Consider the following 15,232-nt stretch of genomic DNA (forward strand, 5'->3'; position numbering starts at 1 on the left):
TTACACAAACTATCAATAACTTCTAATGAAATTGTAAAACATTGTTATATAGTAGGTATAAAAAAATAATTTAGAGGTTATGGATGGATTTCGAGTGTTTGTCACTTACTAGATATGTTTACACAACGTCATCAATAAAATACACAAAAGACAAAAAAAAAATTGTCATCTCCGCTTTTGTAAAAGGATGTTTACAAAAATAGGCCAAATAAAAAGCAAAAATATAATATGATTTTCGGTTGAACATGTTTATCAAAGAGAATGGTTTAAAGTATTATTTCATGAAATTAATTGCTAAACGCGTCACCGTGTCTTATTAATGAGTTATGCATATTTCTTTGTGATAGTTGCACTAGGTATTATATTTTGTGTACATTAGTATACAAACAGCATGTAAAGTGATCAAAATGTATCCTGCTAAAAGTTGTCTCTTTATGCCTACGCGTTATTATTCAACGTTTGCCTGCTTTGAATAGTTTTGTACTCTTTTTTTAATTTTTAAATTCTGTGTTGGATTAAAGGATTTTGTATGATTAAATTTGGACCTCATAAAAACAAAAGTCTAGCTAATTACATAATTCCTCCACATACAATTTTCAACACTATCGGTCTTTGTACTCGTATGTGATATAAAGACCATTAACGGGTGTTCCAGGTAACACTCAGTTTTTTTAGATCATAAAAATCATATGTGTAAATTATAACTATTGTCTTTTATTATTATTTTGGATAAATATATTATTGGTTATCAATGCTTATGTTATACAACTCGATATTCTTTTTGGGAAATTCATAATATTGTAGTTATTATTTATAAGTTGCATAACTTTATTTTAGTCTTAAACACTTCTGTAATTTTTCTTCCACAAAAGAAAGTCTAAAACACTTTCTTTAAAGTGAAACATAATTTAAAAACCGGCACAGTTCCATGGGAACCATCCAGATGAATACTTCTGAGGGGTTAACTAAAGAAAATTAAGGTTTCTAATTACTTTCAAAATAATCTTTCAAATTAAATGCTATATAAAACTTTTACTACCGCATCAATCCGTTGAAAACCATTATTTTTAATGTACAGATTACTTTTGTCAAATTGTTGTTTTAATTAGTGATCTACTGCGGCTTGTTCGATAATTATCTGAAAAAAGTTATAATTTTAGTGTTTTAGTGGTATATTTATCTTATTTATTAATTAGAACGACTCTGATGATGAACTTAATTCCGAAACCTAACCTTAATTCCGAATGTTAATGTAACGACTAGTATCTAGCTTAATTTATTGTATTTAGTTATGTGTATTTAGAACATAGCTTCTGACAGAGTTCCACTACAACAAGTGTTGTAAGGACCATAAATCTTTGGTTCGAAAAGTAAAATCATATAAAAGGATTTTGGTTAATAGTAATAATTTTAGGTCGAGTCTAACGAGTGTGTTATTAATCTGAAATGGAACCGATGTATGCCACTGACAATTTATTATGCCCTCGTTTCTGACATATGGGCTGCACAAGTTCTCATCCTGAAGAGCTATCCAAAGACGGAGTGACGAATGTTAAAATAATAATACTATACTTAAAGCTATAGAAAAACGGTCAAAAATTTGAACGGTAAGGTATATCATTACTAATAACAGATATTTTATTTTGCTTACGCCATGCCGCGCCGCCTCATCTTATTCTTTGACGATTGGTTAATTCAATCACTATTATTACATAATATTCCGGGTTTGATTATTTTTATTATTTTATAATTTAGAAGGTGTAGCGAATATTGCTTAATACGGGGTTCCATAATGATTCGACAAAGAAAATAACTTTTGTTCTAGTGAATATTTTTAAGATTTTTTTTAAAATTAATTTATGCTCATTTGCGCTATAAATAAGCACCACGTTTTTTATCGCACTTAACTATTTTACTTTTTTATTTTTTTTAGTTACATTCTAAAGTAAGCGCGTAAAGCTATTTTTATCTGTACGCATTACTCTACCGCAATCAACCTCCCATTCTACCCTTTCACATTTAGTAACTTAAAAAGTAATTATCCAAATCTGGTTATCAACCAGACAAAAATTTCAGCAAATTGTTCTTAATTATAACAGCCATCTTAAATTTTTTTTTTAAATGTAACAAAAAATAAAAAATAATTTAAAAAAGTAAAATAGTTAAGTGCAATCAAAAACGTGGTGTAGCGCAAATGAGTATAAATTAATTAAAAAAAAAAAAAATCTTAAAATTATTCACTAGAACAAAAGTTATTTAATTTGTCGAATCATTGTGGAACACTTTGTATATGCGAATATTGGACACCCTACAGAACTTTGTTTTTATAAAAAGAACTCGTTCCAAGACTTAGTTTCTTTTGGAACGAGTTCCTTCTGAACATTGCAATTTTTCTGTTTTTACTCTCGGTATACTTTTCGGTATTAATGCCAAATTCCGAAAAAACCAAAGAATATCAAACAACGAAAATTCTTCAAGGTTATTTCAATAGCGGCATTATTGCACGATGTAAACACTTGAAAAATACAAACACTTTTATTATTACTATTTTTTTTTTGTAGCATTAACGAGGTGTGAAAACGCTTTATCGGAGTAGGGGAAAATATCATAGATTTATCATTTTGGATGTTCCATATAATTGAATAGTCACTTTTTTTCTACGACTACGACAGCGGGGCGTCCAAAACGGAAGGCGAAAAATAGGGCGTCAAACAATCGCCGAGGCGAACCGTGGCGGCCACCTAGCGGCGGTCCTCCGACCAAAGCTTTGCCGGTATGTTCTATCAGTACCGCAGTGGTAGTAGGTATCACTTAACCCCATGTCTGAATGCGAATCGGTCGTCTGTAACATGCGTTCCGCCGTAATAGGGTTCAGTGTTTAACAAAAATACCGTCTCGCGTATTTATTATATTAGTTCTATAAAATTAACAGTTTGATTTTTGTGCCATGGCTTTCGCCAGTAGACTTTTCTGCGGTTTGTTGCAATTGACGAGATACGATTATCTTCAGGACTTTTCGTCGTGTAACGCACGTGCCACGCCAAACTCATAATGGGTAAGATGTAATATTATAATATTAGGTACACGTTACAAAGATTAAACGTTGTTTTGCCGTTATGTTAATTTAACCCGCTGAATCATTTTGAAAATAAAGCTGTCATGTTGACACGTAACAGTTTTCAATTTTCATACCTCAAATTATGAGGTGGTGTGGTCATAGAGGCTTTTGAAATGTGACGACTCATATGAGCTAGCTGTTTTTCTTTATATACTTTATACGTTTCTGGAAAATAAAATACTAGTATATTATTTTAACCAACAAATGTTCGTTAATCTCGTTTTGTAATATTGTGTAATACAACTGCGACTTAACGATTTGCCACGACTTAGCAAAATTAAACTTACTACAATACATCGAAATTTAAATAAGTATTACAATATTTTTAATTTACAAAATATATTTTTTAAGTGGACGTCTATTATATAGATAATATTGATGAGATAAACGTTACTTTACATAACCATAGATATATAAGGCGATTAAAAATAATGAATACGTATTAACTGCAGATTAAAAGTTGTTATGATTATAACTTTCAGTTACCACATTATCACATTTGGTTCCTATTGTGCTAATTACAAAAAAAAAAAATGAAATAGCTAAAAATTGTTTTTTGACCAGGTAAATTTCTCAGTAGAATTTTGTTGTATAAAATAATTAATAACAAAATATATCGGTATGTTACCAATAAAGGTTGTATAAATTCTCGAAAATAATAAAATAGCATTAGACAAATATTTTATACTGTAAAATATTTTCAAGAAGGAACGCTGTAAAACGGTTTTTTTCCTGTGGAAACTTTCGCCATTGATCACCCCTGTATAGGTTTCCACTTGAAAGTCAAACATCGATGGCTTAAGTAATCAAGTTAGTAGAGGGTAATATAGCATGTACATTAATAAGCAAGTAAATAAATAATCGACGTTTTTGGACGAGAAAACAATCGAATCGAAGAAAAATTGGCTAAATAACGATTTAGCTGTCCATGTTAAACAGCACTATATTACTTTTCAAATGAACCGTTTATACATACCCAAAGCGATATTTTACTACAAAACATTTATAATATATACATAAATGCGACCGTTACAATATGCTATAAAATGGTAAATATTAGTTATATTATAGTACATTAGGGTCAATTTTATTAATGTTTTATTTTATATTTGCGATTTAATTAAATCCCTAGAAGAAAATAGGTCATAAAATAGAACTAGGTATTACTTCTATGTTAAAAACTAAAGAAGCATAATTCTAAAAAAAATACACAAGCTATTTAGGATGTTTTTCGTTAAAATATAATAGGTAATAAGACGTCTTGCATAATAAGTAGTATGATGAAATATGTAAGTCTTTAAAACTATATGAAACTTTTAAATACATCTTGTAAAAAAACCAATACCTTCGCCGTTGTGTATCGAAGCTAAAAATACCAACCTATAGAGTTTCATCAACCGTCCCATAAGTACTTTTTTTCGGATCTTTAATTTGCATAAATGAAAAAAATACAAAGGTCCAATTGAATTGATAACATTATTTTTAATTAAATTTAGGTGTATGTTTGTGAGAAAAACATTATTTACAGGATATTAGAAATTTTGTACGATGAATAAATTTATCTTTTACTCGTATTAATTTGGAACTGGTCATATTATGAATACAAATACCATTTAAATCGAACTATCGACTTAAATAGTTTTTTTTAACCAAATTGGCCATGTTGCTAGTAAACTAATGCAATTTCCTTTTTAAATACTAGTTCTGCTATTTCCCTAACTTTGTTTGGTAATACGAGGATACATTGTTTAACTAACGAAATATAGAAAAAGCATTCATTTGTTTGTGTGAATGGTAATTTTGGGTAAGGCTAAATAACTGTGCGTTCATTTTATTTTTTTTCAAGAAAAATTGTTGTTTAATCGCGCTATGTTTACGACATGTTAGGTCATTTACTTATGACTTTGGCGGTTTATTTAAAGCATGTGGGACTTTTTCATCAAATAACCAATTACCATATTCGAAAGCTCATTTTTTTTTCGGTGGCGCCGGCAGTACGGTTGAATTTTCTGGGACTCTTATGGAATATCCACTTACCCCATGAAAGCAAATCGGTACCAGCCTAAAATGAGTGTTGTGTATTTATTGAAAAAATATAGTTTTGTAAACAGTATACATTATTTGATTATACAGATAAATTATTTAAACATACTGTTCCGTAGACTGCTCGGTATTGGACACCTAATGGTCCTCCTACCATTAGGACCATATAAACCTATTGGTTTATTCACCTAATAAAATTAAGTAAATTAGTTTTGTTAGTACTGTTAATTTTTTAAAGGCTGTATTCAATATATTTTATTAATTATATGATTTTATTTTAACTATATCAATTGATAATGGTGTAAATAATTAGTACTTAGGAGAAGAGGGTTACAAATTTTAGGTTAACAAGAAGAAGAGTTACTTCACTCGTATATAATAAAATTGCATTCAGTAATCGATTCAACTAATTCCGGAACAAATGCTTCCGTGTTTCAAAAGTTGTAAAATTGTCGTTCCTCTTTTTTCCCCGAAGTTTTAATCGTTCTCGTTTTATCGTTAAAACAATAATTAATATTTAATGTATCACTTAGTGTATTTTATAACTAAGTATTTTTCCAGAGCAACAGAATTTTGTTTGTTTCGAACGAATAAAGGAACGGTTACATTTAAACATTAATTCCAAACCCCTAGTTGAATCTACGACAGCTATAGTTTTTCCATTTATATTCAACGAAGAGCTGTTAAGCCCGTTAAATTAGTAAAACAGTTTTTACTGGTTGTAGTGGTGCTAGTTATTTGACGTTTCGAAGTTTTTTTCAGCTTTTATTGTCAGCAATGTCTATAAAATAAGTAGGTATAGAGAAAATTTGATTAATTCTATGGCTATAATATACTTGATTATTATAAAAATACTAAATTAAACTTACAGATAATATAAATAATACTGCAAGGCATTTTGTAATGTTTTGGGGAAACATCGTGTACATTTTAATTTTGCGACTTTGAATGGCAAATAAACGATTGTGGTTGCGATGCCTGTAACTGACGAGAGAAAAGTATAGCAGATTAAAACATGTTCCATATTTTGTAATTTTAGCCGTTAGGCTTTAAGTAAACTGTAACTTTATTGAGATAACCGTAATAGTGTGTTCAAAATAAATAACCAAAGAACTAAGAAGAATTCTCATTACTGTATTAATAAAAGTATATCTTATAGTTTAAGCTCTAAATAAAGATTCCACAAAAAGTTGCCTTTACTTTGCTTCTTAATAAAAGGGTAGGTAGCGTCTTCTTAAAAGTCTAAAACGATCATTTTACGAACGCATTCTGGGCAGGAATCAAGTTTTCACGCTAGAAAATTATAGTTCTAACGTCAAATGTTTATATTGAATGAATGAAACATTATACTATTTTGGCTACAAACAAGTTTATTTAACGTTTTCAATTTTCAACAAAAAAAAACCACTCGAAAGTTTTTGGTTAGTTTTGTAGCATTTTTTGGGTTATAAACAAACAACTGTTTGAAACATAAAACCAGGGTTCTTGATAACATTAAACTGAATGTAGACTGAGGGTGAGCATCATATTATATCTTCCAAAACTCTACAACACGCGAATAAATGATACACATAGTTTTAATTTGAATATTATGTTTTCATTAGACGATAGTGCAATTGAAAAATTATCACAATTAAATTTGCACAGTTATCATTTTATTTACCTAGCCATACTTGGTCTGTAAATTGTTTGGTTCATTTAATTTTAACAATATACTTTTTTAAACACAGTAAGCTTAAAATATGTATTTAGATGTATGTTGTAGTATTATCATTGTTAGGATTAATGGCATTATCTTTCGAGGTAAGCGTATTTAGAGTTGGTATCAGTTTGTCTCGGCTACGTTTTTATTTTTGAGACTATATACCTATTTATACACAAATGGTTTCAGGGTTGAGCATACCAAAAATGTTATCGACAAAATATTTCGTTTTAATAAACATTTATTATTTTTAAATCAGTTTAAACATAATTGATAATATTCTTGAATTGTACATGGTATCTAGTGTGATAAACTATGTGTATTTAAGCTATAATAAAACAATAAATTGTTTGCCACTAAAAATAAGATCCATTGTACGTTAAAGCAACTGTCCAATTTAGGATTAGGTTATGAAACAATAAAAATATAGATTTATGTAAAATATGATAATATAATAATGATATTTAATATGATAATATTAAAGAAATAAATGTTTTCATGATGTTTGTCAATCGTGCCATGTTTACGACATGTGATTTTCGGTGTAAGGCAAAGATGTATCATAATCGTAACCAAATTCATTTTGTTCTGGCGGCACGTACGGTACGGACGAACGTTCTGGGACCACTCCATTAAATATCCAATCGCCCAATGCTTGTGGATTGGTACCAACCTAAGACAAATGTTGTGTTTTTTTGAAAAAAATATAGTTTTGTTTACAGTGATATTATTTGATTATTATACAGCTAAATTGTTTAAACTTACTGCCTCGACGACTTCTCGATATTGGACTTCGTTTGCATTCACCTAATAAAATTAAGTAAATTAGTTTTTTAGACACAAGTATTTTTTAATGGCTGTTGACAATATATTTTATTGGTTAGATGATTTTATTTGACCAATATCAATTGACAATGGTGTAAATGGTTGATATTTAGGAGAAGAAGAATACAAATTTAAAATTAACGCTAGGCACTTCCCTTAGATAGAAAACAAATTTCATTCAATAATTATTCTCTGTAATAATTACCTCTGATCTATATTTTGCGGAGGTTTTTCGATAAATTATTAAATAGTTATGAGAAATTGCACTACCTATATCTCCATTGTCATAATTGCCAGTGTTTTTGATTTTGAAAAGTAAAATCTACTAGACTTATGTAACTTTATTTAATAATAAAGGTGATGCTTATGGTAATAAAGTTAGCCGAACTTAATGGTAGTATACAATTGAATCAGTCATTTCAAAAACGACACAAGTCATAAAATTTAGTATTTACACTAACCACAAAAAACTTCATTACTCCAGAAATTCAACTTATTTTGCACTTTCACCTACATATTTACTAATTTATTTTTAAGATTTCTGATATTCATAATCCATAGTTTTATATAATAGTCTAACTTTGACCATAATTAATAAAATTGAGATAAAACATATTTGACTTGCGTTATTTTTGCAGGGAATAGAAATGTATCATATAAAAATCGGTGACTTTTGTCGTTTTTGAAATGACTGGTTCAATTATACAAAACTGAATATATTTTTTTATTTAAGTAATTTGTTTTATGCAATTTTTATTGTTGCATTCATGACATTTATTGTGTTTCTGTTTAGTATAGTGACTGCACTAAAGTTATACAGGTGATCAAAATTGTATGTATTGCATTATTTGTTAAGCATAAACAAAATAAACAAAAATTCACCCAAAAACTTATATTAGTAGAACGGAACTTTTTTGTTTCGAATAAATAAATGTATCCATTATACTTTTTAGCATTAATTTCAAAACTCTAGTTGGGACCTCTAGTTGGGCTTTTTCGATTTATATTAAACAAAGAGCTGTTAAACCCGTTCAATTACTAAAACAATTCTTACTTGTTGTGGTGGAGATTCTTTAATGTTTGATTCTTGAACGTTTGGTTGATTATCATTATCACCAGCTTTCATAGTTCCAAGCAATGCCTATATAATAATTATATAAAGCAAATTCGGTTAATACTTAAACTTAAACTAAAACTTATATTAGTAGAACGGAACTTTTTTGTTTCGAATAAATAAATGTATCCATTATACTTTTTAGCATTAATTTCAAAACTCTAGTTGGGACCTCTAGTTGGGCTTTTTCGATTTATATTAAACAAAGAGCTGTTAAACCCGTTCAATTACTAAAACAATTCTTACTTGTTGTGGTGGAGATTCTTTAATGTTTGATTCTTGAACGTTTGGTTGATTATCATTATCACCAGCTTTCATAGTTCCAAGCAATGCCTATATAATAATTATATAAAGCAAATTCGGTTAATACTGTAAGTATAAAGTTTAATAATATACTATATTATTACAAAACTACTAAATTATACTTACTGATAATATAAATAATACTGCAAGGCACTTTGTAATGTTTTGTGTTAACATGGTGCAAATTTTTATTTGAGACTTTGAATGGAAAACAAATGATTGTGGTTGCGATACCAGTAATCGACGAGTGTAAAGTATAGCTATGCTGTCTGAAGTCTTCTTTTTAGGTTTTTATAACTCATAAAATAAACAAACCCATTTTTTAAGTTTATATGAATAAATATTAAATGAACATAAACAAAAACAGTCATGATTGAATTTAAGTTTTTATATTGAATGTTTACTAAGATCCAAATTAAAATAAATAAATGTTTTTTTCCAATAATTTATTAGTTTATTCAATTGTAGGTGCCTGCAACTGTGTCTTTAAAGAAACTTATTGTATTTTTTTGAATCATATTACTCGATATCGTTAATACATAATATGATTTAAAAAAAAATGAGCACCAGTAATTGTTAACACAAGTTCATGTTTTTCAGTTCTTATTATTTTTATTGAACATAATAATAATAAAATATTTACGGCAACAAAAAAATCCTAGACAGACAAAGCTTTCAGTTATTTTTTTTGTTCTTCTACTTTGTGCCTAACATAATATTATTGTGTTCAATATTATTTTTGCCTAATATTATCATAATAATATTATCAATATTACTTTATTGGGAAATAATTTAATATTATACACAAGGCCAAACCGTATATATTAATTTCTCAAATCAATACTCTGTTTGAGGTCAAGATAGCGACAAGATTACATTTTGAGTAGTATTAAAGAGTGCATTTAAAACGTGTGTTGTTTATGCGAGCTTAGTTTTTATTATTCAAGCCATGTTTAGCTTAAGAAGTAGGTACGTCAACACTAGAAGAAGAATGAAGGGTCTAGGGACGGTTTTACTCTCAGTGGGACGAATCAATGTATACAACCGGGTAGGTGTTTCCCAACCGTGATTGAATGAAGGGGACATATTTTAATTATGCATTACCACCACTATTATATGTATAAATATATATATATATATATATTATAATTTATTAGCCGAAGATTAACATAACTATAGAACCAGTCATATCCAATTAATTTATTCCAATGTTTTGTTTGCAAGAAACAACCGATTGAAATTTGTGTTTCAACTTAAAGTTACATAATAATTAATAGGTATGGTTTTGTTCTCAATATTTTCCGTTAAATTTGATTGTATCAAATTTCCTTTGCATAATTTATAATTAAATTTTTTTTAAATGCGGCGTTTAACATTTCTTTTTTAAAACACTTTTGTGTGCAGAAAATAATACACGAAAGAAAACTTAAGTACCTAATACTTAGAATACTTAAATAAACTTAATTATCTTAAATACCCGTGTACTTTTGCTTAAATTCTTGTAAAACCTGACACACATACACATCAGGCTGATTCTTTTATAAAAGAAGAAAAACAAAGCTGAAAAGGCTAAAATACCCATTTGGTCACTTTACACTTATTCGCTAACTAATGGCAGGGCTGGCTGTTGTTAAGGTTTTCACAAAGCGATTCATTTTAGTTGTTGCCAACGATACTGTTCAAGCCTTAATCTGATCGTTGAAAGTCCATTATAGTTTGTAACCCAGTAATACAAATGACTGAAATCACTACGCGATATGCCATTTAAATAATTAATTATTTCATTATATATATTATTGTAAGAACAATAATTTTGTCAGTCCAAAAAGCTGGTCTGAGCGGGGAAATTTTGAGATATATGTGTACACCCTTCAACACCGATTATGTTTATAATAATGTAACCGTGTGTTACCAAATTAAAATTTTTTTATATACATTATATTTAAATTATTAGTATTGAATTCAGTATAGTTAAGGTTTTCAAAAATTTAGCTTATCAATAGAAAAAAAATGAAATACTATATTACAACAACTTTGTAATACTTTAAATGCAAATTATTTTATGAAAAAACTCTCAGTAAATCGTCATGGTGCTCATTTGAATTATTCTTGTTGATATTTTGTATTCTTTGTGATTTAAATTTTGATAATAAACCTACATTTACGGCTAATTGTGCGAGAAAGCAGTCACAAAGGAATATGTAAAAAAAACGTGTTTTTGAATGGTAAATGAAAAAATATTTTTTATTTGATTAATTCTTTTCTTTTATCGTCAACATCAAAACCAATTAAGTTTAAATTCGATTTCTTCAAAATAAAAATAAGGTACAATTGTCTGAAAATATATATATATTATAATAATTATATATATTTATTAATTTATACGATAAGGAATAAAATTACAATGATATCACGAAATATATTATATCTTACATTTTGTAATGACTGATACATTAATACTAATTAGTAAATTATGATAGGTTTATACTTTAATGAAAATTTGTACCTAAACGATGTGTGTAATTATAAGATTATAAAAAAAAACAGTTTATACGGTAATTTCATATTAACATGATTTATGCATTTTTTAATTCAATGTAGATTAAATAACTCAAGTTCCTTTAGTAGAAAATTGTATTTTGTTATTAATTTTTTTCTGTATTGGAATGAGCAGTAAATAGAAAAGAACCTTTTATTTTTCGATACCGTATAATATACTGTGTATATGTATAATACATAATACTGTGTACATATATTTGGAGTCAAGCATGAAGCATCTATTCTTCCTTTCGATTTCTAACATATAGACCGTATACCTACTTCTACCATACAGCCTGCAGCCATATTATATTAAAATATATTAATATAACCATGTAATAAAAAAAGTTTATTTCTTTCGGCTTCATACATCTGTGAAGTATGCTTTATTATATACATAATATATATTATTATGTTAAACGCATGCGCTTTTCATTTTTACCATACAAACCCTTATAATTTATAAGCCAAACTAAATTCGTATTATACATGAATAAATAATATATTATATTTTATCATTAATGGATCGTGTTTTATAATTATTGTACATCATATAATTTTTGTATATTTTATGTTCATATACTTATGATAATAAGAGTATATGCAATCGATTACAGAGTTTTGGTTCATTTATTTCTACTTCTATATTAGATTAAATATTATATAATATGAGAAAAATATATTGATGATATTATCTTCAACGTTATGGTACACAATGGAGCATTATTTAAATACTATTATTATTCATTACTGTAATTATGAATTTTCGCGACATTTGAAAAACCAACGCGACGAGTTAATTTAGGTAATCTGACATGTTGAATAAACGGCGTCACTCTTGTTTTTGTATGCTATATTATGTTGGTTTCACGGGTGCTGAAACAATAATAAAAAAAACTTACAATATAATCGTTACTACATGGACGACCACCTGAACTAATCTCCCTAGTGTGCTCTAGGGATTATGAGGGGACTGTTTTTGCGCTTCGGTTTTTGAGAGACGAGTAATTTTTCATACTTTTGTAATGACCGCTATAGTAACAAGAGCGGTTGTTATCTAAACTGCGTAATGGTCTTTGGATCCCTATTAAAGACCTAACCTTACACGTGGAAGTATTATGTGTTTGCAGTTTGATTATAAATCCGATTGAACGGAGGTCACTGGTTTCTGCCTTTGAAAATCTATCCGGCTTATTAATATATATTGGTTTCTAATGCGATTTAGTGTTACATCAGCGAAAAGAAACATTTGATAAATATTCGATTTGAAAGAAAATAGAACCACGGAACGTATTCGACTTACGTTAAGGTTCATATTGGCACAAGCGATATGAATTCCTACCTGAAATCCAAAGTATATAATATAATATATTATTGTTTGAAAATAAATAGTCTATAAGATATCAATGGTTACTCGGTAAAACGGTCTAAGCGACATATATATATATTATAGTACAAGTATAATATATGAAAACTTAAAATCAAAAAGAGCACTACAATTTCTTATACGCGTTTATGAACACGAGATTATAATATCATTTTAAAGTATTGGTTGTTAAGCTGATAACATTTGTAAATAAATATGTCCTATTAGCTAATACTAAAATGTTTAATGTAAGTATTTCAAAAGCTTTTGTTAATTATTTATCATACCGATATATTACAGAGTGTTGAGTTTAAAACTTTCAAAGATTTTGAATTGAACACTAGTGAAACCTTTACCCAGAATTTTGTAATGTACTATCAAAAAGTTTCATTCAGGTAGCCGAAGAATGCAAATGACGTTCTTACAGTAAACGATTTGACTATGCTTAAGAGATTTACCTATATTTAAATAAAATGGTTTTTTCGATTGCTGGATAATTCAAATCGAGGATTTCGTCTTGAGGAAAACACTTACTAATTTAATAAATAAAAAAGTAATTAAATAGAAATGTTTTTTCTTTTATATAAAATTAAATTTGGTTTTTGACGAATAAAGAGTTTAAATTGATAATGTTGTATCGCTCTAAGAGAACATACTTTATTTGTATAAAAAAATAGGTATTCGATTAGTCCAAATTACAATTATAACTATTATTTAGTACACATATCGTAAGAATTTAGTCTTGTCTATATCAAAACAAACATAACTTTGTTCTGTGAGTAGTAAATGAATATAACGTTATTTTTAACAGATTCTTCATTCAAAAATATGAAATACATTTTATTGAATAAAGGTCTTTTAGCGAACCATTAACTATAAAACCTTAAAAGTATATTTTATTGATTGGGGGTTTACCGTTAGGTGTTAAATAGAATTCGTTTAATATATATATATATATATACTTTTGGCTTAATAAAAAAATATTCTTATAGGATGAATTACAGCCTGTCATTAAAATGGTTTTAAGCTGTAAAATATATTATGTTTACGTTAACGTCTAGTGTGTGCTTAACTTATAAAAACTGATAATATAAAGCCTACAGTTAATGCGACCAATGAGTTTGAATGTATAGGAATAACAGTTACAAAACGATTTTCGAACACTATAATATTATTATGTTGGTACAATGTCTGGTTACCTAGTTTTACAATTTCTACAATTTATCACATTAATTAATTGCAGTATTTAGTTACCGTTCCACGAATATTGAATACAGCCCTGGAGACGGTAATATATATTCAATGATTTTGTCCTTTCTTGTTCTAGATAGGATTTATAATATGTACAGGGTAAAAAAAATAAATCAATATTATTTTATACCTTATTTGAAATGTGTTTCATAACTATAAAGGTTGGTTTTGTGTTAATGATGAAGTATGACGGAAGTGACATTTAATCGTAATATGATTAATTTTCGTTTTGCTCTGGAGATTTATGGGTGTCTGGTAATTGAATCGGTCGTTCCAGTAGCCTAATTTTGAATAGTGTATTTAATTACTTGTAAATTGCAACGGATAAGAACCCAATTAGTATCCCACACCGGCCCGGTCACGAGACGTTCAGCGGTTGGCATACTGTACCCGACAATATCACAGTAATTATGACGCGCCGTGTGTTTGGGAGATATTGGGGTCGAACCTAAAATGAAATTATACTCAGATAAAGCTCGCTCAATTGGGATATCCGGCTTTCTAATAAATGAAAACTCGGTAACAAATTGTATTTCTGTATGGCCACTGCCATACGGATTGGGGGGGGGCCTTGGCGACCGCGACCAAAGTAATTGCAAATTTCCAACACACGAACGTCCTAATCCCACTGTCCTTTGGGAATTGACCTTCGGCATCATAATAGACGGCCAACCCGCGGCTCCAGAGCCTACTCCAGTGCCGTCTTGAACGGTAAAACTATAATAAAAACGTGTAAACCATCCAATTAACGGGGCAAACGTTATTGTTTCGAATTTACGACAAAATAATGACGTATTAAATAACAATTACTCGATGTATGATTGGAAAAATATGAAAAAATAGTTAATGTTTACTTTTTTCGCATTTTTCATTTACGTGACAGTTTGATTTTTTTTTTTACTAACATTAACTTCCATTGCTCTTCCCCCCCCCCCGTATACTTAATACCAAAATATTTAGGGATACACTTTG

The 15,232-nt window shown here is 28.6% G+C and overlaps 2 protein-coding genes across 3 annotated transcripts in view; one reads left to right on the plus strand and one right to left on the minus strand.

The window, feature by feature from the left end:
• The window catches only part of LOC126846692 (uncharacterized), a 66,222-nt gene that overhangs the window by 14,764 nt on the left and 36,226 nt on the right, over positions 1-15,232 (plus strand). The window lies entirely within an intron of this gene.
• On the minus strand, positions 7,087-14,098 carry LOC126846697 (uncharacterized). 2 transcript variants are annotated; one of them, XM_050586439.1, is made up of 5 exons: positions 14,093-14,098; positions 9,049-9,135; positions 8,743-8,829; positions 7,629-7,670; positions 7,087-7,536 (listed from the first exon to the last, which is right to left on the minus strand). In XM_050586439.1, exons 2-5 carry the CDS (start codon positions 9,118-9,120, stop codon positions 7,387-7,389), a joined length of 351 nt encoding a protein of 116 aa, XP_050442396.1. In that variant the 5' UTR covers positions 9,121-9,135; positions 14,093-14,098; the 3' UTR covers positions 7,087-7,386. The 2 variants fall into 2 exon arrangements, with proteins under 2 accessions (XP_050442396.1, XP_050442395.1); XM_050586438.1 differs by lacking the exon at positions 14,093-14,098 and adding an exon at positions 9,232-9,384.

Source organism: Adelges cooleyi, unplaced genomic scaffold, assembly GCF_023614345.1.
Source record: "Adelges cooleyi isolate 19-005CV unplaced genomic scaffold, UGA_ACOO_1.1 ACOO_flye_CR_arks_rails_tigmint_CR_PRNA_9, whole genome shotgun sequence".
Classification (NCBI taxonomy): Eukaryota; Metazoa; Arthropoda; class Insecta; order Hemiptera; family Adelgidae; genus Adelges; species Adelges cooleyi.

Coding starts and splice junctions, on each gene's coding strand:
- LOC126846697 (XM_050586438.1), bottom strand. CDS start 9,282: ATGTTAACACAAAACATTACAAAGTGCCTTGCAGTATTATTTATATTA. Junction 8,830..9,048: donor AAGAATCTCCACCACAACAA/GTAAGAATTGTT, acceptor ATTATTATATAG/GCATTGCTTGGAACTATGAA. Junction 7,537..7,628: donor ATCGAGAAGTCGTCGAGGCA/GTAAGTTTAAAC, acceptor CATTTGTCTTAG/GTTGGTACCAATCCACAAGC.